Source organism: Malurus melanocephalus, unplaced genomic scaffold (assembly GCF_030028575.1).
Source record: "Malurus melanocephalus ecotype Western Australia unplaced genomic scaffold, MMel_1.1 scaffold_483, whole genome shotgun sequence".
NCBI lineage: Eukaryota > Metazoa > Chordata > Aves > Passeriformes > Maluridae > Malurus > Malurus melanocephalus.
Window position 1 is genome coordinate 181,548 of NW_026623715.1, and position 23,872 is coordinate 205,419.

Below are 23,872 nucleotides of genomic sequence, written 5' to 3' on the forward strand. Positions count from 1 at the left end.
GCAGAACAGAGAGACTGCATTCATATCAACCACCATAAACAGAACTGTMTCAAACTGAAAGAAATGGATAGCCTGATTTCAAACTTAGCCTGATTTCTATAGGGAAGGATTATATTCCTTGRTGTTTTWAAATTAYCTTTATTTGCACACCATTGTGAATTGTCACYAAACTGAGTTTTTTACTTCTTGTTGTGTGTATGAATATTGCAGATGAAATCCTGGACCTTCTGAATGCAGGAGAGAAAGACAACTCTGCCTGATAGTAGTGAAGACTTCATTTTATTTTACCTTTCTGCACATCCGAGAACAGTATCATGAACACAGTGTGAAAAGAGGCTCTAAAGATAATTAAGGTCTCTAAAATATGAATACTGCCGTGCAGTGAATTGTGAGGCATATTTCTATGACATGGTATCGTTTCAGTTGCATTTTAATTCTTTGTGAGTTATTTTCCTGTGCTTCAGCATAGCTGATCATTTAGTCCTTACTGTTTTAAGTGGGCGCAGTAGCTATGCAGCAGTAGGAATATTTGGCTTTGCCTACTAGATCCTGTATTCCTCCATATGGAAAATTTCTACTTTTCAGTTCTTAGCTTAAATTTTCCTTCTCATGCTGTGTTCTCTTATTTYTGACACATTTCAGAAATGTCTTTCAAAAGCAGAGGAAAAGAGATCTGTAATGTATTTCAGTCTTTAGGCTGGAAAGGAGAACTAGAGAAACAGAAGAGGAATCTGTTAGCAAAAGACAAAGTAGAAWGCATAACTGCATATTGGGAAGGAAGGTATAGTAAAACCAAGACAGTGGAGACATGGCARAAAGCAACTAAGTACAGCTATGAATGCTGCTTTTAAGCTAGGTTTTCCATATAAACTGCCAAACATTTTAAATGTGGTTTAAGACAGAACTGTTCTCTTTATCACGCAGCAATTTAAACACAGACTTTGCAATCACATTATCTGGTGTTTTCCACTGAACCTTAAACCAACATATCTAGTGGACCAAGAGCTCAAAAATGTAATCATTCACTTGTGTGCTTGCTTACAGTTAGATCTTGGTAGCAGAAAGAGCTAAAATAACAACTTCCTTTTTTATGTTTTGTCTGTTGTTTTAACTAGCAATGGTAGATGTTGCAGCTTAGAACTGTAAAATCTACACAGCTTAATTTGCAGCCTGTGAACCAAAGTACTGTATAGTTCTGCCCYGAGTTTGTTTTTGCCATTTTTGGTAATTATCTTGTTTTGTTACAAGAATGATTCTAAGTTGCAAGTGCCATAAGAGTTCACCACAGTGGAGACCAACTGTACTGGGAGAAGGTTTTTTCCGTAGAAAGATCTTGCAGCATTCAAAATTCTGTACTTTGGACTTTTCATCCTTTATTCTTCTGCCATTCATGTGCATAGGGTTGTGTGGGAGGCTGATCATTTTTCCAAACCACACCTAATAAAAGAAGATTTTTTTTTCTTTCTCTCCAGATAAGTGGCCAGCCTATTACAAAGATTTTTTTCAAGTATTTTTCAAGCTGGATGGACAGAAGCCCCAGTTTAGCTTAGTGGCCTTAGTGATCTAGTGATGGAACAGCTATAACATTCTGCTTCAAACTTAAGGAAACTTAACATAAAGGAAAGCAGAAGACTGTACGTGTTCATGTTATTCCAGTTCTTTTGTATTATCATGATTTGATTGTTTTTTGTTTAACCTCCAAGGCAGAACTTGCATTGGCTTTAGGCAAGGAACAAACACACGTTAATGGAGAGAGGAGCAAACAGAATAATGCCGTAATTATCATGTATTAAATAAACGTGTTTCTAAGACAGCATCACCTCATCAAAAGTAAAATACCATGTTGTTTTTTAGCTCACATTTTCCCTCAAGCCTTTTCTAGTTGATGTCTGTTTGTCTGCAGTTGGGGTGATTGATAGCCGTTAGTCAAATCCAGTAACTGTATGGGTCTGTGGTTGGAGATGAGTGGTAAGKGCCAGGCCATTCACTTGTGGTTTTCCTTCTAGTTTCCAGCTGTGCCAGACTTTCAGTCAGAGGAATAGATCTGTTGGTAAGGGAAACSGTTGATAAACCATAGAAACCAAAAACAGCCGCTATCCATGACAAAAAGCCAGAGGGGAACCCCGAAGCAGTGGTACAAAGCCTCACAGAAACGGTGTTAACTATCCAAGTTTAATCTGACTGTTAGGTTCAGGTGTGGGGTTGTGTCAGGCCAGGCAGTGACCAAGGGACTGGGCTGGGTGGCTCTGAGCTGGCAGCCAGTGGCTGCACACAGCTCAAGCCCAGATGCGACCTCACAAGAGAGGTCTCCTGGAAAGCCTCCTGTTGCTTCTYCATTGCAGATGGCACAACAGGAGTCTGAAATCCCCTGAACACCTAGTTCTTAAAATATATGCATTTCTTGGAGATGTGATATTCCAGTCTGTGACAGTCTGAATTAGTCTGGCCAGAGGTCAGAGGAAAAGACCTTGTGGTTAAGAGAAAGACCACAACATGTCAGTCATGATGTAGGTATTTGTAAGTCCTTGCTGTTAACATTGTAGCATTTGTAATGGATATTTGGAAATGCAGCCGGCAGCAGAAACATCTGGATCTGGGCTGCGCTGGGCGCAGCCACTGCTGTGAAGGTGCACCACCTTTGTGTCTTCTGGAGCATCTCAAAGATGAGTTCATGCCTGTGATAAGCCAGAGCAGCCTGAGCGCTGCTTTGGTGGGATTCCCAGCTGCAGATTGTTTTTAGCAGCCGCTCCACCAGCCAGAGGACAGGAGAGAAGCAGAGCAATGTTAYCCATACCCCTTGCTCTCTAGCCTGAAGAGGGATAGCCAGCTGTACACTGCCCAAAGACTTTGTGTTTGAAAGGGTCTCCTGGCTCCTACACAGCTTCCCTCTGCAGGAACTTGGCTGAGAGAGACTTTGCTTTTTGCCTAGAGTTTGGCCGGGGGAAGCTCTGTGTACTTTTGTTTGACTCGTAATAGAACTAAACATTGTTTTTATTTACTTTTCTCTTTCACAGGAAAATGGCTACAAAAAGGTATTTAAATTCCTGGGATCCTTTCCTGGACACTGGTGCACTCTGGAGAGGGGGAAAAAAGACTGGACTTTAACTGTGATTCATGTTGCTGAGCTCCCAAGTGTGGGAGTTTTTTCCAAATTGAGTGTCTAGTCAGACATTTTGATGTGGGTAGCTTTACTGAGTTTTCTGTGTTTGATTGTCCAGAAAAAGAATCCAGTAATTAGTTACCATTGGTCAGTCATAAAGACGGTATGAACTAAGTTGAGAAATATATAGGACAGATTTGTCTCATGTTTATGTTTTTCAACAGCCTTGGCCTARCACTTCTCCATATGTAATTGGTCACCAAGGCTGTTACATGTTCTTTACGTCTAAGAAAACCCAATAAATGTGCATGAGAGGAGTGGAAAGCAGACCTAAAAGAACAGACATTTGGAGTTTAAAAACAGCTAAGGACAGCAGACCAAAACATAACTGCTTTCTGAGACGTTGTACTGCYTTGTACCAAGTAAATAATTGGCTGTGAGAGGAGACCTTAAAATGTCAGTGAGAAAGCAAGAAATCTGGTATTTAGATTTCTGGAAAAGGGAGTYTCCAAGGGAAGTGCAGTGCCCAAAGGCAGCTCCCCACTGCCTCTGTGGGAAAGCTTACCTACAGGGTTCAGAGTGCTGCAGAGGACTTGCCAGCTGGACTAGGAGCCTGTGCAGTGTCTGTAGTTGGCGATGTCAGAGACCTGGATAGGGTCCTATCTTGGGGAGGAAGGGAGGTGGCCACAGCCTCTGCTGGATGGATGTGCCACCTGCCACAGGGCTGCACGTGTTGGCCATGTGTAGCTGGAACCACCTTTGCCATCAGGAGCCTGGTGTTGGCAGGATACAGCTCGCACTGAGTCACGCTAATTCCTGTCCCCGCTTCCTTTGAAGCCATAGTTSGCCTTGTGATATGAAAGCACGTGTTGCTGCCTCGCTCCTAACACTTGTTTGCACAAGACCTGTGGCACTGCCATTACATTTGCCTGCTTGCTCTGCCTGACCTGCTGGCCCTGTACAARYGAGTCCATGTGAGACACAGCCACCRTGGTGCTCTGACTGCTGGAGACAGAGCCAGGATTTGACAAGTGGAGGGCTCTTGGTGTCAGCATGTGACATGCCTGGCTGCTCCCTTATGTTTGTGGCATGCTTCGTTTTGCAGTCTTTTAGGAACCATCTGTCTGGCRTGGTCAAACCATGTGGCTTCTTCCAGAAACTCATACATAATTTGCTCTGCTTTCCTTTTATAGATGCGCTTAATGTGCTCTGTCCAAATGCAACTCTAAGACAAACTTTGAGAAAGTATTTCTTCTTTTACTTAAATATTGTCCATATTCACCTAACATATCTAGGTTTGCCAGTAATAAGTGCTTTAGGAATATAGACATTTGTCAAATAAGAATTTCATCCAAGGGWTTACTTCATTTCCACTCATTTATTCTACTGAGCTGGAGTCAATTGGCATGAAGATTCAGTTACTATTGATTTTCACGGAGTCTGAATCAGTTACCTAAAGGTACATTACTTAGTGAGCTGTATCATCCAGAATTTCACCAGCTACAGTGAATTATCAGATCTTTTGTATTAGATTATGTCCATGAAACAGGTTTTACGATTGTTGATACAGCATACAACCTGTTCTATACAATTGAATAATTTTTTAAGTGCTTTTTATATCCAAATAATTTGAGAGGAAGCTTTCAGCATCTAAAGAAGTATACATAGCAGGAGATTTTTCTGTAATGGTTCTATCTGTAGCCATTAAAYGAAGCCTGTTTGGCAGTGATGAATCATACTCTGCTGCTGTAAGAATGAAGATACACAGTTAAATGTAGATTTCATCAGGCCATTATTGATGAAAGAGCACATGTACAGAGTCAGAACTGTATTCTAGGTGGGTGTCCTACCCACTCAAGCACAGCAACAGGCTTGCTTGCTTCTCTCCTGTCTTGGAATCATTTTTCCATTCYTGAGAAGTAATTGCAAAAGGAGAGGTAGGTGTTGCTCACCTCCTAGATCTTTTAAGAGTTTGATTTATGGCTTACCTGGGGAAGAAGCTTTTACTTATTAGTCACTTACTCCAGAAGAGGATTCTGTTTTTTTCTTAAATTCTGAACAAAGTAGATTGGGTTTTTTTTCAGAAATGAGAGCCATCTCCATCTGGATCTTGAAGGTGGTGAAGTGAATAATGTGGTGATGTGGGGACAGAAACGGTCAAGATGTGGGGTAATTCAATGAGCTACATGTACTTAMGAGAYTGAGGAAAWGTTCATGCTGTAAAGCCAGAGTTGWGTGCTCTTCCCATTAAAATGGTGTCAAAAACCAAGAGTAGTGCCGCAGTCAATGCAAAAGTAAGGCTTATGCTTCAGTAATGGCAAAGCAGGGGTAAGAGCATAAAAAATATTGCAAAAATAATTTGGGGACCCTTGTAACACATATCTTCAGCACAAAATGTGCTCCAGTTGCATAGGGGTGGRTGGCATCTGAACAGTGTCATCACCTGGATAAAAGAAAACTTTGYGTTTTCCCTTTAATTTAAAAATTACTTTTGGTCAGGATTCAAGTGGGAAAAAAGATTTTATGTGAAATCACTGGAAGCTGAGCAGGATAAATAGCCAGAGAGGTCTTACTAGGTGAATTCAAGTTAGTGTGCACTGTCATGGGCCGATGGATGTAAATCTCTCAGCTTCTCTGTCCTGAGTGGAGTGTACTGCATGGGACAAAGTATTGCTTAGGGCAAAGTTGTATCTAGTKTAACTGGCCTTTGAAAACTTGTATCAGTTTGCCTTGCATGGTTGCTCTACATAACTTTCTACCTTAAATGCCTATCTCAAGCTTTTCTGCAGGTGTTTATTAATTCACTGTAAGCCAGCACAGCTGCTAAAAATTAAAGTATTTTCTTCACACCATCTTTCTAATCCACTTTCATGTCTTTTGACACTCAGACTCAGCAGCTGGGGAAAAGGGTTGAAATTTGAAATTTAACCTCTGCTCACATAACAGTATGCCATTTAGTACTGAAAAGTTTTCCCTGCCTTTCTTGTCTGAAGGGCTGTAATCCACTTCCAGATTTTTTTCTGACCGAGTGTGTTTTATTACAGCTGCAGGTGATGAGACATTAGTTGTGGGTGGGCACAGTTCTGATGTTTCAGGTTTATCTGAAAATTTAGAGAGGCTTAGAGCAACAGGTGCCATCAACACCTAATATGGCAGGCAAATAAAGTGATCACAAATCAAAACATCTACTTGACACCACATAGGAGCAGCTGAAGCCCAGATGGAGAGAAGACCCAAKGATTAATTCTCTTAGCCTTTAATGTTTTCTCAGATGGAAAAAAAAATCACTTTTTCTTGAATTTTATTCAAGAGAGAATTTTGTGTTCTAGCTTGTGAGAAGATCTTTGAATTCTTGTTATCCTTTAAACATGGGTCTTTGGCATCTCTTGAAGCTCCCTTCTCTGAAGTCTCACAGAGTGCCCTTGTGCAGCCTCCATTAGCTTGTTGCCACTCTGTCACTATACTGCTGCAACTGACAGAAAAGATTGACTTTGAGAATTTTTCTGATGCACTTATAGTCACATATTTGCTTTTTTGCCTTACTCATCCCAGTTCTAGTGTTTGTTGTTGAGTTGTTTTTTTTTTTAAGTTAGAGTAGTAATTTAATCAAATAGGTGTGCAGTTTTCTGTGTAACTCATAATGGTGAACATAAAAACATCACTTATGACATTATTCTTTCACATTATTTTGTATTAAGCATTTCGAGCATAAGCTTTCCTATCCATGGAGTATACTTTAGTTTGTGAAGCTCCTTGCTTAGCATTACTGAGATAAAAATAAAGCCCTAGAAAACCTGGGAACACACGCTTGAATGTTAATTTACTCAGTATCTTTGGACAGATTGAGTGAACCAGTATGTATAGTATATGTGTTCCTTAACTTTCTTCTCATTTGATAAGGAAAATCGCAGGTAGGTAAGAGTTAGTTTCCTTTTGGCAGTAATTATGTGTGCATAGTCTTTCACCTGATACAAGAACAATAACAGGGTCAGACATTWGGTTTAAAAGAATTTACTCCAAGAGAAGACAACTTAATGGCACAAACCCTTTTAGCCTAAAGCTTTACTCTGAAACCAGTCTGATTGAAAATATATCCAGTTTGTGGAACATTATTGAATTTKAATTAGAGGGCCTCAGACTTTAAAACTTGTTCTACATCTCCTTGATTAAAGCTAGTCCAGCATTAGAGGCACTCTTAGAGCAAAGCCCATTTTAAAAGGGGTTTTTACACCAGCACATATGGTAAATGTCAACTGATGAGCTTTCTCAAAGTCATCTTCGCATTGCAAGAAAAACTGGAACCACAAAAAAATTAATTCTRTATCTCTGAAAACTCTGATTTGAATAGATTTTCACAGTGGCGTTTCATACAGGATAGAGGAGTAACTACATGTAGAAGACTGCTTTTGTTTAATTTGTATGATTGGTAAAGACTAGGAACAGACTAAAACTCCTCTTGCTTACCTTGAAGGTCAGTCTGTTGCTGTGATGTAGATGTTCTAAAACCATTTCTTTAAAATACAGCATGAAAGAGTATCTTCATAATCTGGCTAAAATGTGTCATTTTGAAGCAGTGTCTGCTAGATTTCTAAGTGAGGAGTAAATTATGAGTTAAATGAAATGAAAGTGATGAAAAACAGTTCTGATGTGCTCTGGAAGGAGGATATAGATCTGTCCAGGAAAACATGGGARAATTTGTTCACAGGCAAGAGGAGCTCTGCAGACACAACAAACACTGCCTGCACACAGTGTCCTGCACACGGGTTTGCACCACTGCTTGTTTGAATGAACAGGGGAGTGGGGAGCCCTCTTGGCTCCTACTCTTTCACATAAAACAGCCTTTATCTAATCCATACTTCAGTTATTGCCTTCAAACCCCACAACTGAGTTGCACAAGAAGGGCAAAGCAGTGTGACAGTTTTAAAATGTGCATGTTTAAAAAGGGGATATGAAAGAAATTCAGGAGAGAGAAGCGGATGTATAAAAGTGAGTAAGTGATTGTGGGAAGACAGTGCCCATATTGTATGTGCCATATCAGGATTTCATTCAGGCTGCTTTAAGAAGGCAGAACCCTGCAGTTTAGTTATGTCATTAAACTTCAAACTGCTGATGGACAAGTGKATGTAATTTAACTGTCACWGTGRTGAGGTGGGTGTTTAATACACAGACAATTCAATCATATTGCTGGTAGAACTGTCAGTACAAACAARTAGAACRTTGCTTTTTCCACACTGAGCAGTGRCCACACTTTCTTCCSCTCTTCCTTTTTTCCAAGGTCAGTTGTRTATGTATTTACAGAATTTGCTTCAAWTGTTGGGACAATTTTCAAGGTGCCACTGTTGTATCATGCTTCCTGAGTTGAGATAATAACCCTTAAAGCCCTAGTGAAATAACCCTACAAATCTTGTGGGGAAACAAATGTCCACAGATAAGAGATCTGTGACGTGTGTGCTGAGAGAGTAAGTGAAGGACACTCAACCTATCAAGGTTCTTCTATTTCAAAAAATAATGTTCTATGTTGAATTCTGAAGCAGTTCTGCCCAGKAACAGATGAGATCTGCCTATGTTACAGCATATTCTTATTAAAGATAATATCTGCACTTACCTTACTTTTGGGATCTTAGTATGTGTGGGTATATATAAATGTATACACGGATATGATGTATTTATCCTTCTCTTGAAGCATGATTTTGTTTTTCTTAAAAGAGGTTTGAAACCAGATCTCAGTTGGCTTGAACCTGGGATCATTGATGTGTGTAATAAAGCTCCCTTTTATGTCAGTGGTGGGGGACAAGGCCCATGATTCTGCTCCAAGGCCACCTGAGACTATGCCTACATGAAAGGGATCAAGCAAATTTGAAGCATCCAGAAAAAGATCTTCCTGTGCCAGCTCTTAAGGAAGCTTTGAAGATGGTTGTATTTTTTCTTACTTGTGGAGATCATTACACCTGTTGGATCTACTTTACACAGTAGGCTGGCCCTGCTTTGGTCATAAAGCCGTACACGGTGCCTCTGTTTGGTTTCCCTTTTACTGACATTTCCCTTTCTGTKACGCATCCAAAGGGAATGTGCGTGTCCATCTGAAATTGGGTCCTTCCCTTGTTGGCTTGTATCTGCACCCAGCTCTGAAAACTCTTTGTTTTCTCAGTTCAAGGAAGAAATCCCTTATGTTTGTTATGAACTACACTATATGTGCATTTTGGAGTCAGAACATTATCTTTATTTTTAGAATTAATTTGCTTCATTTTAAATAGCAATGGAAAGTGAATTCAATTACACTACAGAACTGGAAATTTGCAAAACTGCCTCTTTTTATCTGCCTCTGTCTATTGGGTGACGTGAGAAACTCCAGGGAAAAYAATAATTGTTGCAGGTTTTGGTGCATTAGATCTGGTTCTAATAATAGTTCAATACTGATGTAGCCACATCTTAGAGATCTTATTCATGATTGTGATACTATTATACTTGAAGAGTGATAGTTTTGAGTGAAAGAAATCAGGCTTTTAAAGACTAAAATGAGAAGCTCAAGATGGCTGTTCTGGTTTCTGTCAGAATTKAGCTGAAGAGTATTTCCTCAGTCATAATGTTTATCTATGTCATCTTTCATCTTATATATTGGAGGAGAAAAGATAAGTTTCGTAAAAGTTTTGAGCAATTTATGATCAAGTATAATAACCTCTACATTAAGYAACTTCGTCCTATGCAGTCTGGCACCCACCCACACAGAGATATTATTAAAGGGAAAGGAGAGAGAGAAGTACAAGAAAATGTTAGGTTTAAAATGAGAACTCTGAATTACACAACAGCTGAGGCAAGTCACTTGTGACTGGAAGTGGGTAACTGTCCACAGCGTGAAATGTTATCAGCATTGCCTGTCTTCACACTAAAGTTTTATATTGTACCTTATTCATTTTATATGCCAGAAAGGCCAATGATCTTCATCTTAAAGGTGATACTTTCTTTTTCTTGCTTTACTCTCTCTTTGCATACCTGTAGTACAGACTTGTCCAGATAATTTGTCAAAGACAAGCAGTAGTAGGAACAAGAATGAGGAATCAGCTCAGAAATAATCCCTCTGAATAAAGGTTTCCACAGGAGAGTCCAAATCATATTATTTCTAGTCATCTCATAATTTCAGTTTTAGGTCATGTTTGGTTTTAATTCTTAAAATGAAAATACTTTCTTCATAACAAGTAACTAAGAATCTGGCAAAATTACTTACCAGCTATCCACATTTTATAATACGAAAAGAAAAAATCCCAGCCCATCCTTTTAACACATGTCTGACTATATAGCTTGGCAGGTTTCCCATGGCATGATGCAGGATTCCTTGGCACATATTACTTGGCTTTAACTTTGTTAGTTTCTTCACCGTCACTTTGTTGCTGTTATACATACAGACGTACAAACTCCTAAACTTAACTACTACTGTCAGATTCTAAAATTTCATGTACRACTTCCTTGAATCATTGCTGTACCATTTCTCTTTAMATCTTTTTCTTCACTRTGTCAAATAATCACGGACTTTCAACATCTCTCATTTTTTGTATAGTGCCTTCAAAGCAGCAGCTACCCTGTTCTGAATTCACTGTTCTTCTTCCCGAAACAACTTCTTGGCATCTCCTCAACCAGCATGTCTAAGCCCCATTTGCCCAAAAGTCAAATTGTATCTTTCCCCCACCCATTATGTTCTTCTCATTTTAGGGAGTTCTTGTAGGACTTCCTTGAGTACACATGGATCACCTATGTACAGACTTTTCACTAAGAATGTTGTATGTATCCAAGTTAGTAATTAAGAGATTATCCTTATTGTTTTTCTGTGATAACAAGGAAGGGGATATAATTCCCAACTGCTGTTGGACTACCACAATGGAGTAGCAGAAGGAACCCAGGTAGTTATTTTGGAAGTTATTTTTWACGTATCTGGAAAGACAATAGGCTTTGGAAGCAATTGTATTGGCAACACCAGAACTGTCATGAGAGCTCAGTAATATGTTTTGGTTAGAAAGAGAATTTCTTAGCTTTTTTTCACTCTTCAATACAGCTTTGATTCACGTGCCCTTTCTTCCATGTGTCCATTTTACCAATATCAGAAATTGAAAGATAGTTTCCAATCAGAATTTCACTGTTTAGTTCCAAATGTCAGTCACTGCCAATAAACCTGCAGAAATCTTTGCCTCAGTATGTGTGGTTTCATTATTTTTTCCTTGTGTCTGCATTGTAGTATAGACTAGAAAGGGCTTATCAATATCTTTAATGCCAATCTTCATGAAAATTCCAGCTTTTCTGATGAGAAGCTTTAGATTCTCTTTGCTTTATAGACCAAAGACTGAAAGTAAAGTCTAGAAGTATGTGGCCAGTTTACAGTTAAAACTCATTTATCTCGTGGGTGTCATTACATTGTCATTGTATACARTACTTTCAGAATTGCTTTGGCATGTCCATAGAGTTGCACCAGGGAAAATTCTTGCATGGAGACTTGCTTAGGAAATGTTTATATTTCAGTTTTTACTGAGCGGCGCAGACATGAAACACAATGTCTATAAAGTAAAGTACTCAACTTTTCATACAGTAATATCCAGTTCAGATAGAAAGAATACTCAGTGAAGAGGAAATTCAGCATGAAACAAAAGCATAAGCTCAGTCACGGACAAGAAAAAAAGAGCCTAAAGTTTGGTAAATGGTTAAATCTAGTTTGTTCAGCTATGTATAAGCAAGAGAGCCTTTTGGCCAGAAAACTAGTGGTGCAAGCCCTTCTAAACTATAAGCAGATGGTAACTTTTTCAGAATTTGTGAGGTTTTACATTGCAACCTTATGTTGTGATCTGTATGTTTATTTCTRTACTATCACAGAATCACAGAACRGTTGYGATTGGAAGGACCTCTGGRTATCATYTGGTCCAAGCCCCCTAGCTCAGGCAGGACCACCTAGAACTGGTTTCCCAGGACCATCCCYAGATGGCTTTTGAGTATCTCCAAGATGGGAGGCTCCTCAGTCTCTTCAACTAACTATGCCAGTGCGCAGTCACTCCCACAGTAAAAACCTGTGTCATTCTGTTGAGAGGTTGTTCCTGTGCTTCTCTTTGTGCTCGCTGCCTCTGGTGCTGTCACTGGGCAAACTGAAAAGAACCTGACTCCATTCTTTTTGCACCCTCCCTTTGGTATTTATGTATACATATCTGTGAAATCCYCACTGAGATTGTCTTCTCTAGTCTAAACAGTTCCAGCTCTCAGCTGTTCCCCGTAGGTGAGATGGTCCAGTTCCTTAACCATCCTCCTGACCCTTTGCTGGTTTCTTTCCAGTGTGTCCATGTCTGTCTTGTACTGGGGAACTCAAAACAGGATCCGGGCACTCCAGGTGTGGCTTCGCCAGTGCTGAGCAGATGGGAAGGATCACCTTCCTCAACCTGCTGGCACCACTGCTCCTCGTGCAGCCCAGGAGTTGTGTGCGTCCTTGTGTTAGACTGAYGTATAAAAAGGCAGATTTATCCTGTGGAAATGGTCACAGTGCAGACTCAGAGCTAATATCTATTTCTTTGTGCACCTGCAMGTTTTGTACCTCAGGAGCAAAGGTGCTTATTGGCTCAGGAGGAGTTTAKTTTAGCAGGGCAGGGGAGTAATGCAGTGCCTCCATCATATCTTCATGTCTGGTCCTACCGTAGACATGGAAAGGGTTTTCCTCCATACAGTGGGAGTGGATAATGGCCTAGCTCCAAGGCCAGGAGAAGGAGTAGTCAAACAAGATGGATACCTGCATATTCCATGTAACGTTTTCCTCCTTCCATCTTCCTGAAAAATCAAAGAAGCAACAACCAACAAAAATGGGAAGCATCCGAGACTTCTCGAGCAAACAGAAAATTAAATGTCGCAGGTGCACKCCAAATCTTCTTGTCCCATCTTCTTCCTTACTCAAAGTATGTTTAGTAACAACAATGGTGTTGGAGCCTTCAGAGTATGGATTCTGTAGCAAGTAAAGTCAGGGATATTTTAGTGGATTGAGGAACCACACARAAGGCAAGTATATCTCCATGTATAGCTCTTTCAGCCATTGGAATGTCCCTCTTTTCCTGAGGTACATGTACTCACAGATTTTAGGTGTGTTTTAAGGCCAGAGGACAGACAGTCCATGCACAGCTCCATGCATTTCCTGAAGAAAAAAAAGAAGGAATACTACAAAGAGTCTACCCAGTCTTGCACAGATCATGATCACAGAGAAGGGAGCATATTCTCAAGAAAGGACTTCTGGATCAAGCTTGCATAAATAAACCTCAGGGAGTGCGTGGGTGTATGAATCAAGTGAAAGATACCAAGAACAAAGGTGAAATTTTACTTGCCTGCTGAAATTTTACTGCTGAATATGCTCTCAATTCAATCATGGTGGGAGAGTTAATGTCCACCTTTAAGAACCTTTAAAAAATCATCTTGAGGTGCAAGTTTTTATGTGTACTGGACTTCCAGAGTTGTCAGGTTATTACGAAAGAGTAACTAGTGCCAAAATGTGAAACAAAAGCTTCATACAGCTGCTAGATTAGGTGAATCTATTTCCCCAGTCATCCATCCAAYATTCCAGTTGAACCTCTAGCCAAAATTCATGAGGCAAATTTCATTTTATTAGTGATGCCTAACCTGGAGTTGGCATCCTGTTGTAGTCATGATGGTGGGRTGGATAGGAGGCTGAAAGATGAATTAATAACACTTCATTATGATGAAATATCAAAATATGTTGGAAGGTCACATTGTATTGTATAATTATACTTTCAAAAGAATTTAAATTCTTGCTTCAGCCCTTAGTGAATCTGAGGCAGCAGCAATGATGGGAAAAACCTTCCTTAAAAATCCCAAGAATTGTACTTGTTTTGGCATGACACTGCCTAAGGTGATTTGCGAACAAGGCTACCTTTGCCAAGCTTTCACATTAATGCAAGGTTCAGCATACATTTTAAAACATTAAATCAGCTTTCCATTTGCATGGATGTGATTATCTGAATGTGTAGATTTTGTTAGTTTAAAGGGCCCCAATATTCTAATGCTGGAACTGAAATTAAAAATTGAAGTAACTATGTTAATAATTTCAAGCAGTAGTTAAAAAAAAGTCTAAGGTTGTGATATTGCTTGACTTTGGAATCTTCAGAGTGTGTCTGCTGACACAAACAATGCTAGGATTGTAGCTMCTGAATGTTTTGAAAATCAGGCTCAAAACTTAGGGCAGAAGTAAATGCTCCTGTCTGAGTGGGTTAAGCTTTGTGTTTTTGTAGAAGCCAGTATTGCTGTATACCTTAAAGCTTTAAAAAATACGGAAATCCCAAAGTATGAGTTGCAATGGTCTTGTCAAAGTGGCGACAGTAAGTAAATATGATGTGTATCTGGGAAGCAAAACATCCCATTATTTATGATTTATTTAGGATCAAAATAAAGAAAGYCCTTTATGTACTAGTAACAGGCTACCACATTTTACCCCATCAGATCAAATCTCATGTCAGATGGTTTCAAATCCAACTTGATTAAATCATTCTCTCCATGTCCCTGCACAAAGCAGTTTGGAATATAAGTGGATACAAGATAACCTGAATGGCAGCAAACAAGAAGGCAAAACAAATATTCAGTTCATCAAAGAACAGCATGTCTGCCAGTTCACCGCTTGTTCTTGGTGGCCCAGATTTCTGCAGAGATTGTTATGTCTGACTAAGAAATGGCACAGTGCTCTGTGTCTACTTGGCTGTGTTTGGAATRGACCCACAAGACAGGCAGTGACATGGAGCTCCGTTACCATAGTGAGTGTCAAGATGGAAAGCGTCATTTTTCAGGATTAACTCATGGTTAGGAAAAGGAGATACGGATCATACATACACCTGCTCCTGCATGGGGGCAATGAGAGGGGAAGAACCATAGCTGACTATTCTTTGTTCTCCAGTCTAGATGGGAGAGGTCTTCTGTGAAAAGCAGCAGTGAAATGATGCCTTTTGCTGGTGTCAAAGGCTTGTATCAGGCAGGAGTATGTGGAGAGAGGCAAGGAAGTGGATATTTCTCCATAACCAAAGGCTGCCAATGAAAGCATTAATTCATACATCCTTTGTCAAGTCCCAGCATCTCAGCTGAGCAGTTTTAGAAACTGTAACCATGAGTGTACAATATGAGCTGTACTTAGAGAGCTGTGCTCCAGAAGAGAGGGACAGCCTGGCCATCAGTGGACCCAAGCTACTGTCTCAGTTTGCAGTGTGTGTAAGTGGTGTTTCTTGGAGCCATGTACCATTTGTTGAATCAGAGTGGTACACAACATCTGTGGCCTGATCTGCACAGATGCCCTCATTCTTGGCTGGATCCTTACTCATCTGTCAGTAAATCRTTGGAATATCTTGGGAGTTTGAGCACTATTCACACCTTACCTAATTCAACACAAAGCTGGCAATACAGCCATACTGCCATACAAATCARAATTTCATCTTTTACTTAGGCACTGTGGGTGATAGTATTTTATACATGATGAGTGAAAATACTTTAAATTGCACTTTGAAATGAAAAAGTGTRTCTGAAAGTGTTTTTAGTCACTGTTTTTTTCTGAAAGCCTTTGGACATTCAGCCTAACAATTTGTTTCTTTCCTGAACATATTTTTGTTTATGCAGCAGAAGTATTCCTCTACTTCAAGGTAAAWTCTGTACCGTTTCACACCCCATTGTTTACAGACCTTCATGAATCCATTGTCATYTATTTGACCCCTTRAACCTAGGAGCAMATTTMCTATAAACAGTACGCAAGAAATTTMATTTTGAATTTATATTCATAATAATTAATCCTTAATTTAATTATGCTTTAAAGAATTGCATGACATTCACTGTTTTTGTCTCTTAGCAGCTATTTGAGTGTTCTTYGTAGTGAAAACTATTTTGTTAATGATATAATTCACAGGATAGCATTAGTTTAGTTTAGGGAAAATAACTTCATTCATGCAAAAAGACACAAATTTTCAAAAGTAGTGTATTCAGAAATATGTGTCATCTGTCCCCTTTTGTTACCAGTTTTAGTAGAAACTTGAAAGGTTCACTCACAGACTGGATAAAGCATGGAAGCAGAAGATACGAAGTCTCAGAAAAACCCCACGTTTTCACCTTACATTGGCAACTGTCAATGACAAATATAAATTTATATTAATTAAAACAAGTCACATCCTAAAAACATCTTTTTATTTTTTCAGACCACTCTTCCGTGGAAATTCAGATGTTGATCAGCTAGGAAAAATCTTTGAGTAAGTAATAACTAGTTGCCTTACATCAATATCTGTTTARCACTGAAACCTTATGAGATTTCTTTGGCATGTTTTTATGCAATAATGTGAATAGAACAAAGTATTCCTAGAACATATTTCCTATTGCTACCATATGCAACATGATATTTCCGTGTATTCTGTGTCAGAGTGGGAGGAGGAAGCAACATGGAATATAGTTCTGCAAAATTGACAGCCATTATCAGGAAGTTGTGAGACTTCTGGGTTTGGGCTTTTAAGTCTCTTAAACATACTGTGTATTTACCATTCATACATATTCATAAACAGTTAAGTCCAAGAGACTCTCTCCATGTAAACAAACACAGAGGTTTTATTTTTCAGAGATTTCTTTGTGTACTGCAGAAAACAACATTAGAATACATTAAAATCTGAGATGTCTAAGATTATTGCCAACAGCATCTTTGTAGAAAAGACTTCTGAACCTCAAAAATATATATTTGCTTTTAAAATACGTTGTGTAGCTTCTTAACAGTCTGTATTTTGGTCAGGAGGGTACTGAGAACAGAAGGAATATGAGCATTTTAACATGTGCCTTCTCAGAGATGAATTRGCTTTATTTGAAAACCATTTTACARTTCTAGGAGTTTGTGTTTTTCAGATATATCAAATACATTGAGGAGTGAGTAGATTCTAAACTCTCTGAGACAGAATATTTCTCATCCAAAATTAAGTTATTGATATTACCAATGTGATAATTAAGTAGGATTATATTACTTTTTCTTCTGAAAGCTCTTCAGAGTAAGGAACATTTCTGTATTTTAGGTGGTATGTAAATTTAMGATCTGATGTAGGTATCATGTAGTTAGGAAATCAAAGCCACATAAGAGCTGCTACCAGTCCAGAGAATGAATGCCTGTTTGCCTCTGCACCTCTGTCTTCCCTTTCTGTATGGAGGGGCTTCAGGGATCCAGGGATCTGGCTCAAATAAGAGGTAGATAGCACAGAGAGAGAGAGAGAGAAGTATTATTCCAAAACGTTACTCTCTTGAAGATACTCTAAAGATAAGATAGTCAAATTTCCAAGAAAGGCTTTAACTGAACAAGTAATGAATTTCTCTGTTTAACCATTTTTCCATTTCTCAAATATTAACAGATCTGTTTCTAAGCATTTTCATTATTTAATATGGGGTTCCTAAATTGCAGGTCTTGATTTCACACAGTTGACTTCCCTTTCCTGCATACCATACCAGTGTATGTGACTCACTTGTGTGGTTAATTTGTCATGCGCTAAATAGCTCTTCCTGCCCAATCCAGAAAAATCAGTGCTTAAAGTTTTACTTTTTCTTCCTTTGCCAAAACTACTCCTTTAGCCCTTCAATATTCTGCTTCATTAAATGAAGACAGCTTTGATRCTTGCAACATATTTTACAATTAAAAAAGACAAAGCTGTGTTTTCTTTCATTTGTGACATTTAAGGGGAAAATGAAAATGAACTGGCCTAGGATTAAATGCATAGCTGCTAGTGGCAGCCTCCAATGGAGATCTTTCCATCCCTAGGGGCTGAGATTACCTGTGCAGAAAAGAATTCACTAAGAAAAGAAAATGCCATGCTAAATTTAGAAGAAATTCCTTATTGCACATCTACTTAAAGAGAAAGTTTGGATTTGCTTCTTTTGTGCAGTCTTCTTAAACAGTTGAAAAGTTTCTGTCTTGGGTTCTGTGGGATTATGCCAAGTAATGTTTATTTTGTGTTTTCACAGCTGGAGAACCCCCTACAGTTAGGCATAGCTCTTCTTCTAGGAGGGTTGTTTCTTTCTACAGTAGTGACTCATTGTGGAGATCAGTTTGGACAGAAAGAAGTTTCAGGATTTTCGTGCAATCTGGACTGATGCATTCTTTCAGAGAATGGTGCTGTGGTCTGACTTTGCTTTGCATGTGCATTGTGATTTGTGTCAGTAAAATTCCACAGTGTGTGAGGGTAAATCCCTCRTACATCCCTCCCAAAACATTTTCGGGCTTTCCCAGGACGCTGCCAGCATGTGGCATATCCTCATAGATTTCAGGCTAAGCTGCAATGGTTTGAGCAGACTTGTCTCCCATTGTGATCAGTGGGAGTGGAAAGTACTCAGCATTTCTCAAGACCRGGCCTGAACCCTTGGCAGGAGGTGAAACACATCCAAGATACTCCCAAAGTTACTCACTGAAATGGTGGTGCTACCAGACCAACAGAGTGAGTGAGAGCAGCTACCCAGATACTCATTTTTAGRGGGTTTTCAGTACTGCGTGTGTGTAACTAAAAATGTCTCTCCTTTCCACTCTCAGTCCTGTCCAGCCTCCCCCTGTCAGGCAAGCTGCCTCCTGGTTTCTTGTCATCAGCCTTGCCTGTGCTTGTGCTTGTTCTGCCCTGTTCATGCTCTGCCATGCAGTCATTGAAAGAAGAGGCACTAACCAAATMCATTTGAATGACAGGTTAAATGTCATTGTTATCTGAAGTATTTAACTCYCCCATCYGTSATGCTGTTTGTGTTATATTTAATAWTTGATATATATTTAATAYGGGTCCAGTTCCTGAAATATCTAATAAAATGGCTTTAATTACCACGGCCAAGGCGGTTGCCCCATACCCCACTGGTGATAAATGTCAAGTGCAGTTTTCCATACATATTTAACTTAGCGTTTCCCAACAGCTGTGTTATGTTCTGATCTAGGAGACTTCAGTTGTCCTGAGTTTGTAATTGCTTTGCCCGCCCAGCTATGCTCTTATTTTGAGGACAATTTTCAGAGGTATTTTAAGTGAGCCAAATTACAATTTAAAGTCCATGTTGGTAGAGGTGGGGTAATTCCATTATGTTCGCTGAGGTAACCTGTGATTTACCTCAGCATAGTTGGCCCGTGGCCTCACCTCACGMAGTCYTGCGACAAACTCAGTGAGAAAAAAGGTTAATGCTGCTCCCTAGTGGCAGTGGGCTTTGTATTCAGTGACCGAGTATTCAGTGACATTATTTTTATGTCCTTTCTTATCTTACCCTGCCAGTGTTCCCATTGAAAATCTCGATTTTGCCAGTTATAAAAATTTATGCTCGCTGAAACCAGACAAGTAATGTATGATCTTGTTCCAGAATTTCCATCAGAAACTGGTTTTCAGCCCCACAAATATTAGCATCAGAYTAAAATGTGAAATGTATGAGACATATACCATCATTGATGGTATTACCTACTATTTAATTTATTTGTATTTTAGACCTCTGCATAATTATTTAGTAAGTATAAATATATTCTATAATTTAAAGAATAAAGAAATAAAATATTAAAGTAAATTAAAATATTCTACTAAAGAGTAAAGAAAAACTAAAATACAGTTGAAAGCAAAACCACAAAGACACTCAAGTGCCTTTCCACTTCTAAATTGAGACTTTAAAACCTGTATTGTGAAGCAAATAAATTGTTTAAATTTGGGCAACAATTACTGCACATAGCTTTGAAGCATTATGAAACGTCCCTTTTATTGCCTTACCCTCATCTTGACCCACACTCTTCTCTCAGTCTCTATTCTTGTGAAAAAAGATCCTCACATGCAATTCCCCTTTGAAACTTACTGCTTTTAATCATCCTGGAGTGATGTATGTTCCACCATCCAGTCAAGAGCTGAGCAACTTTTTTCTAAGGCACTCARGCTTTTTTCAACAAAAAAGACTCCGAAAACTGAGACTTAGGTCAGAAAATTTTCTTGCCCACAAAATGATTTCTTCCAAGCACATTGAGGACCTGTGTTCATCAGCTTCYATTCACAAAGATCATTGTACTATTATACAGTTAAATATTTGAGCTCATTTAAACAAAAATACTTAAAAACTGCCACTCATTGTACCCAACATAAAGGGGAAACTGCGTGAATGTTCAGACCTAACGTTATGTTTTTCATTTCACAGTGTAATTGGACTCCCAGAAGAAGAGGATTGGCCTAATGATGTTGCCCTTCCAAGAAATGCTTTTACTTCCAGACCTGCACAACCTATTGAAAAATTTGTTCCAGATATTGATGAAGTAGGCAAAGACTTGCTTCTTGTAAGTTTCTATTTGTTGTTCTCCAAATGTGACTTGGAGTCATGTGGCTGATGATTCCCACTGTGCATGCAACTTGCCAAGCAACAATACAGTTTCCATTTAATGAAGTTACTAAAAAAAGATCAAAAATAGAAAAGACAATTCATGTTTATCTGTGAAGCAACAGCACAGAGACACTGCCTTTGGCTCAAGAGGTGTCAGAGCTGAGAATARTTCAAGATTAGTGAACTGGGGCAGGGAAGTGTCCATTAGAACTTACTATTAGACCCTCATCTSTGACCGCTCTAGTGCCACTGCTTCAGTCATCCTTACAGTACAGGCCTGATTTTTGTGAGTACAAAAATGGATCTGCCATTTTTTGAAATATGGTGGGCCCAGTGTAAAGCAGGAAATAGGCTGTAGTGGCAGATTACATCTGCATGYCTTCTACTGAATGCTGAAAACTTGAGACTTGGAATTTGGAATTTGSCTCTTGCAAATGGCAAGGCTGAACAGAAGCAAACAAACTGGGCTGGTACAGCTATTTCCATCATTACTGTAGCTATATAAGAAAGCCCAGTCCTGAAGTTCAGTCTTGAAATGGAGTATAGGGAATGACTTTGCATCAATTTGCCACTTGCTGTGCTTGTTGAAATCTAGTTAAATTTGTTCTCTGGAAGTCTTTTAAAGATCTTGATTCATATGAGGTAGATAGAGTGGGCTCAGTGCAATTCTTAAAAGACTTGATGCACCTCTGCAGTAGCTGCTGCCTCTGGCCCAGGTTATCTCAACAGCAGATGATCCTCCAGTGTCCTCATGACTGCAGCTCCCAGCTGCAGAAAGCTGGACTRCATCTGGACACTTGACAAGGGAGAAACACATCTGTTGTGCTTGCAGACAGCCTGGAAKTGGAAGCTAGGCATGGGACAAGAATTAGATTTGGGAACAAGGAATAATATGTGACATAGAGCTCAGTGAGTGTGAGGCATGATGTGAGGGAGGAAGAAGATAAGTATCTTTGCCTGGAAGATGAGGTAGCAAAAACATCTGTTCCTGCAAGGCAAAGAGATCATAACTGAGAGCCACAGATGAAAGGGGAGAATAGGATAGGACTGAAAGTCACWGAATTAAATTTCAGAAGTATAATGATAGAAGTTCTGATACAAGAAAAGAAAGTAGGACTAGGAAGTGGTTAGACAAGTGTAGGAAGAATATTATTTGGAGGTGAATGAAGTAAAGAGCCAGGTATAAACGCAAGGCTGGGGGAGAGATTTCACTGCTGGCTGGACAAAGGTTGGGATACAGATCTGGAAAGGTGGCCATCACAGTGCATCTGGGAAGAAGAGGGAGAAAATGAACATAGAATATAAGCAGATGAAGGCTGTCCTGTGCATGTAAATTCAAGAAAACCTGTATTCTGGAATTTGATAAACTATGAAWACTTGAATTTTCTAGCATGTAATTTTTGAGGTGGCCATATTCTTCCAATGTGACCCCACTGCTTGTTTTAATATGGATGATAATTGTGCACCACCTTCTGAGACCCTGTTGTGTCTTGTACTGATCATATACTGAAGGTGGTATGCATTAATGTATGTGTGCAATGATAGTGCTGTTAACTGTACATTTTAGTTAAAAACAACCTCTTTTTATACTTTCAGAAATGCYTAGCGTTCAACCCAGCCAAGAGAATATCTGCGTATGTTGCCCTCTCTCACCCATATTTCCATGATTTGGAGAAATTCAAGGAGAGTCTGGACTGCCACATGTCATCCAGCCAAAACTCCAGTGAGGTGAATGCATCATAAGTGCTGACTGAAGATGAACCATAAATGAAAAAGACATGTTGCTGACAAGGCCACTGTTCCGTACAAACCACATAGCTGTCCTAGTGAAGATCATAATTTGGAGGTTTTATGCACTTATCTTTTATTTTGGGATTGTGATGTGCTTATCCATGGAAAACAATCTAGTTTACTTTTATCAGAGCAATGCAAGGGCCAGGGCTTTGACCTGCTCCTGTTGCAGCTTTATGTTTGTTTTGTTTTTGTTTTGTTTATCTACCTGGGAAAACTCCAGACGAAGAGAAGCTGCTGACCAGTTTTGCTGCCATTTTATCCTTCTAATATTGAATGCTGCCAGTGTTTGATGATCGAGTCACTGCCAAAACATGATGCAATCTCTCTCTTATCTCTAGCTGCTGAAGCATGATTTGGTACTTTATTATTATTATTATGTGATATTTAAAGAATGGCATTGAAATATCAGATCTCTGCAACCTGCAGTCAACTGATACATTGCGTTAATACATCCGGCTACTGTTCATTCATAGCATATATGCAGGTGCTTCCCCACTTGAAAACWTGGATTAATTAATTTATCATTTCATTGCTCTATAAAAATAAGTGATGATGGTGTTCRTAATAAATGTCTCAGCTTTTAGGTTTTTTTCATACACAAACGAGTTATTATCTTGCTGTGTTTGTGTGCACATTTCAAAAAACTGTCTTGTTCTTAAAGACTTTCAGTTTCCAAATGGTCAGTTTGTGTTGAAGTGCAGACACATTCTAGTCCATCRTCTAACCCATCATTCCCCCCTGGAAACAGCTGCAAGCATATTTTCTTCATCTCATTCCAAATAATTTTCTGATGTCCAGCYCAAGGACATGAGCAGAGCCAATGAAAATCAATACAGATTTTCACCTTCAACCTGTACTCATCGTCAGCCAAAAAGGAAAATAGAAAAAATATTTCTGGTTCAGAAGCAGAGAATCCTACACCTGTAATAAGCACAGAGAAGTGTTTGTGCTGCATTGTACGCTGTATACTGTGCTGCCTTACCTGCAACACCTCCCAATGCATCACAAGTGCATGAACAGTRCTGTCTCAAAATCCCACACATGTCACTTATTAAGCAGGCTCGTTTTCTATGCAGAAATGCATGACCTTCTCTCCTAAACCACCATGTGGGTATACTGGCACATGCCTCATCACTAAGGGTAATGTGCCACRATTGAATGTCAAAATAACTAAGCAATTCACTTGTATTTATAGCACAGTTATTTTAAATATTACCTGAAATTTTTATATTTAGTATTTTTACCTTAACTAAAATAGATTTTCAGTATTTTGAAAAGAAACTTTTATTTTTTTAATACTGTACTGGGGAAAAAGAAATATTTTAAATCCATTAARGCTGTTCCCTAGCATGAATTCAGTGCATTTACCTGGACATGACTTGGGGGAAAATATTGGTCCAATGAGTATAACTGATGCTAAGTGAGGCAGCCAGCTTTGCTTACTCCTGTGACAGTCCCTTAGGCTTCTCTCTTCCTCATCTCTATTTCATCTTGTCTAGGTAGTGAGCTGGCATTATGTGGTTGTCCACGGCATGCTTGGCAGAAGCAGGTCCTTAGCAGTGAGTTGAGCAATGTAACTTTTCCAGTTGTGACAGGGGAATTTGTAGCCATCTCACTGGCAGGTCTCTCACTCATGTGGCAAACTTCCCT

At 39.2% G+C, this 23,872-nt stretch overlaps 1 protein-coding gene across 2 annotated transcripts in view; it reads left to right on the forward strand.

Annotated features, from left to right (window-relative positions):
* The window catches only part of CDK6 (cyclin dependent kinase 6), a 121,970-nt gene extending 98,098 nt beyond the window's left edge, over positions 1–23,872 (forward strand). Inside the window, exons 6-8 of one of the 2 annotated variants that reach the window (XM_057380945.1) lie at positions 16,291–16,341; positions 20,249–20,384; positions 22,025–23,872. In XM_057380945.1, the coding sequence (XP_057236928.1) occupies positions 16,291–16,341; positions 20,249–20,384; positions 22,025–22,171 (334 nt within the window). In that variant the 3' untranslated portion in view covers positions 22,172–23,872. The remainder of the gene's footprint in view (positions 1–16,290; positions 16,342–20,248; positions 20,385–22,024) is intronic. The other variant, XM_057380946.1, reaches the window with a different exon arrangement.